The sequence below is a fragment of the Macadamia integrifolia genome, chromosome 3 (genome assembly GCF_013358625.1).
Source record: "Macadamia integrifolia cultivar HAES 741 chromosome 3, SCU_Mint_v3, whole genome shotgun sequence".
In the NCBI taxonomy this organism is placed as follows: domain Eukaryota; kingdom Viridiplantae; phylum Streptophyta; class Magnoliopsida; order Proteales; family Proteaceae; genus Macadamia; species Macadamia integrifolia.
Genome location: NC_056559.1, coordinates 26,523,363 through 26,527,188, shown reverse-complemented (window position 1 = coordinate 26,527,188; position 3,826 = coordinate 26,523,363). Strand labels below are relative to the sequence as shown.

Below are 3,826 nucleotides of genomic sequence, written 5' to 3'. Positions count from 1 at the left end.
TTTGATTTAAAATTCCATTTCCAACTATATATTGTCTAGTCTACTTGGTGCAGTTTTAAAGTCTTCCACCCTAAGACAACCCAATGAAGACCAGTGGTTAACTTAACAGGAAATCATTAACCTTTGGCTGGTTTGATCAATTTGTGCAACTCAATCAGTTGCGGAGCTTAACAAAAAGCTTAACAAGGTTCACGGTTAAACCGTTAAACGAACAAATTATCTAACCATGATAATTTTTAATAGAGTTCTTCAGAATCTAGCTGACCACTCCTGAAGAAGAGGAAAACATAACTTGGCATTTGATAGAATTTTTCATACTCCAACGTAAAAAGAGTGGTAAAAGGATTAAACATCAGCAGAAGCAATGTAGTGGAAGCAATGTGTAGAGCAAGTATGAAATTGGAAGTAGTCTATAAGCATTCAAAGTTTGCACCTCAGATGCGACTCGAGTCCCTCCCAAAAATGAATCGCCTCGTCCAGTCAGATATGACCAAAGACCTTGTGCGCCAACTAACTTGCTTGCTGAACAAGGGAAGAAAAATATCAGAGATTAATTATCTGCTAACAGGCCAACAAGCATAATACACAAGCAGCATCCAGCCACATTTGAGAAAAGAAAGCCAAGAAGCCAAAAGATTACCTGGCATACACAGAGTACCAAAGCCACTGGCTGCTGTGACCTATTGATACCCAATCTCCGGGCAATTGGGCTGCCGTTTGTTCTCCTCCCAAGGGAGCGAATTGCCCCAAATGCTTGTACCTTCAGAAGAGAAGCATCAGTTAATCAACCGACATAATAACAAGAAAACATAATCTGTTCATAAGATCATCAATTCAGTTGACCCCATTAAGTTGGGATGAGGTTTGGATGTTGTTTGTTGTTTTATCATCAATTCGGCTAGCTGGAGGTTATAGAGCTATAATCTCACATCGGTTTGTTCAGGTCCTCTTATACTTGATGAGTCCTCTCCACCTAATGCCTTAAGGTTTGGTTGGATTCCCCAGCAATTTATGTGGGAAGATATTTCAATATAAAACTATTGGAATAATAGAAATGATAATGTTATCATAACCATAGAAGAATCTTTAATTTTTGTACCATAAAATCACAGTTACCAAGATCTATCTGTAAAATTGGGGAAATCAGCACATATGACACCCACAACATTGAGAAAATGGGTTAGCAGAAAACTCATGAAACTTTATAAATTAGACCTGAAGTGAGTGCAAGTGTTAAAATCTGTAATGATAACATAAGGCACACACAATACATCCAACTTCTCGAACAATAGTGGAGCGCCAGATTGTCCACAGTTACAAGTACTATAAGCAATTAAGCTCTTAGTAGACCATTCACGGCCCAATTGGAAACACCCAGTACTTTGTTGTTTATTTCTTGCGTTCACAGACTTTTTACCATCTGTAGTGTATAATAAATTTAATCAATAACAAGGTCTCTTTTTCTGAATTAAAGTCTCTTTTCAGCTTTAGAACCCCTCTTCCCCCATTACCACACCACCACCAACATACCCCTCTACCTGCTATTTCCCTTGGGGATGGAAATAGCTAGCACAAATTGGTCACCTCCTTGACCTATGCCCATTTTTAGGTTTTGTGTAAACCTTACTGGGTTATGGTTCCCTGTCATAAAAAGCATAGCTACTTACAACGCAAGTAAAAAAGGAATGATCAAGGCAGTTAGGAAAGACCCAGGAACCAATGATGTAACTTGAAGGATTTGAAAAGATAAAAAGGCCAATAGAAAAATGAATCAAGGCAGTTAGGAAATACCCAGGAACTAATGGTGTAACTGAGTATCTGGCCCTAACTAGTATGGAATGGAAAATATGATTAACACCACTGACTGCAAGTAGTTGGACGAAGACTTTGTTAAGTTTGAATAATATACGACAAAGAAACTAAAGTTAATGCAGTAAAAATAATAAGAAGAGAGAGAACTGAAAGAGATTAGAAGAATGGAGATAGGAGTATTGCTTTTCTGAAGTAGGAATTAGAGTCTCAGTTAACCTATTGGTCAAATCCTTCGAGGATGGCAATACAAATAAGCATAGATCTCAAGAAAATATCTTTTCAATTATCAACTTGTTTAAACCAATCAATGTCCTCCATACTTGCAGATAAAAAATAATCACACCAACAACTTATTGGGACGCTCTCTCTCTCTCCCTTCCCAGAAGGTTTTTCCATTGTCGGCTGCTGCTGGGGGTTTTTCCATTGTTGGCTGCTGTTGGGAGCAGCAGCCTGGCCATGAGGCTGAACTGCTCCCACCCTCTCTCACCCTTCCTTCTCCTTCTCTCATCCTCCCCCTCTCACCCTACACTGTCTTCTTCTTCCTTCTCCTCTCTCTTTCTTTTATTCTTCTCCCTCTCCCTTTCTCCCTTTCTCTTCTCCTTCCTTTTCTTTCTACATGATCAGGAGATCGCGACCCACCCTTTCCGACTCCTTTGAGATTCCTTATCATCAAGCCTCAAATCTGGTGCGTTTCGTGAGCCGATGCTCAGATCTAGAGACATTGTGCCACTGGCTTTGCTGCAGATCAGATCTGGTCCTTCTTGTCACCGAGTTGCCCGCTCTCTGCTGCAGTAGCCTGATGCAAAATTGAGGCTGAACCGAGTTGACCCTTGGGGCAATCTCAACAGAGACAAACCGGGTCCGATTGGATTTTTGAAATCAGTAGGATATTTTAGGAAATATTGAGTTATTTTATTGGGAAGATATGTAACCTTTTATTTGGGTAATTGTTAGTCAGTTAGGGAGTTACCAATTTAAGTTTTGTTCTGTTTCTAATTTCATTAGTTAGAACTTAGGAAGCAAATTAGAAGTTGCTATTTCAGTCTTAAATTTTTATTAGACAAGTTTTAATTTCAGTTTATTATATAAAGGCATGTAACCGATGGGTATGGCAGTGTTGAATTGAATTGAATTTTTGGTTGAAACCTTGGCGGTTTTAATTGGTCGTGCGACGTTCTTCCTTCCCCTTTGTCTTCTCTTCTCCTCTGCAATTCGGAGTTCTCTCAGGGTTTTCTTCCCTTTCTCTAAAGGCCCTCCATCAAGTGGTATTAGAGCCGAAGGATCCCCTCCTTCACTCTCCCTCCCTATTCCATCCCCTTCCCATCAACCTCCTCTTCCTCCCCTCTCTTTGTTATACCCATCTCCTGTTTTGTTGACATAACCTCTCGGTTTCTGTCCAGCAACAAGAAAAAAAAAAAGGGGGGGAAGAGATTGGAGCTCCCAGTCGTGAACTCAACTAACCCCTCCAAGGGTTTTCAACGGCAGCTAAGCCAAAAAAAAAAAAAAGGAGAAGAAGAGAGCAGTAGCAAAATAAAGAACATATCTGGTTCGAAGTCTGCTTGCCGGATTCGAACTCCATCTCCTTCCTCTCCACCGCTGGTCTGAACTTGATCTCCATCCCCAAATCTGGCTTGAAGTCCTCCCTGGTCACACTCCTCGCTGCGAGTCCATTTTCCGCCACAAGCTTCCTAAAGATCCACTGCTGGTTGTCGAGTTTCCCATTTTCTTCGTCAGTTTTCTCTGGTTTTCATCTCCAAGAAGGACAGAGCTCCTTTGTCGGTAAAATCCACCCCATGATCCCTCCGTAATCTCTTTTCTTTAACTTCTTTTCTGACTTGCCAGAATTACCCCTCCCTTCCTATTTTATCCCCTACTATCCTATTATTTTTCTTACTTCCACATATACCCCTGCCCATATTTTTTAAGGCACTGCTAAGGCGTCGCCTTACCAACGCCTTGGCGCTAATGCGATCTAGAGATGGTAAGGCAGTGCTCTGCCTTATGGGTTTTTTTT

The 3,826-nt window shown here is 40.8% G+C and overlaps 1 protein-coding gene across 1 annotated transcript in view; it reads right to left on the bottom strand.

The window, feature by feature from the left end:
- Nucleotides 1-274: 274 nt before the first annotated feature.
- Nucleotides 275-3,826, bottom strand: part of LOC122074293 (external alternative NAD(P)H-ubiquinone oxidoreductase B3, mitochondrial-like) — a 24,839-nt gene continuing 21,287 nt past the window's right edge. Inside the window, exons 9-12 of the mRNA XM_042639127.1 lie at nucleotides 1,272-1,420; nucleotides 1,074-1,126; nucleotides 641-760; nucleotides 275-522 (exon numbers count right to left, since the gene is read on the bottom strand). Coding sequence (XP_042495061.1) covers nucleotides 435-522; nucleotides 641-760; nucleotides 1,074-1,126; nucleotides 1,272-1,420 — 410 coding nt within the window. The 3' untranslated portion in view covers nucleotides 275-434. The remainder of the gene's footprint in view (nucleotides 523-640; nucleotides 761-1,073; nucleotides 1,127-1,271; nucleotides 1,421-3,826) is intronic.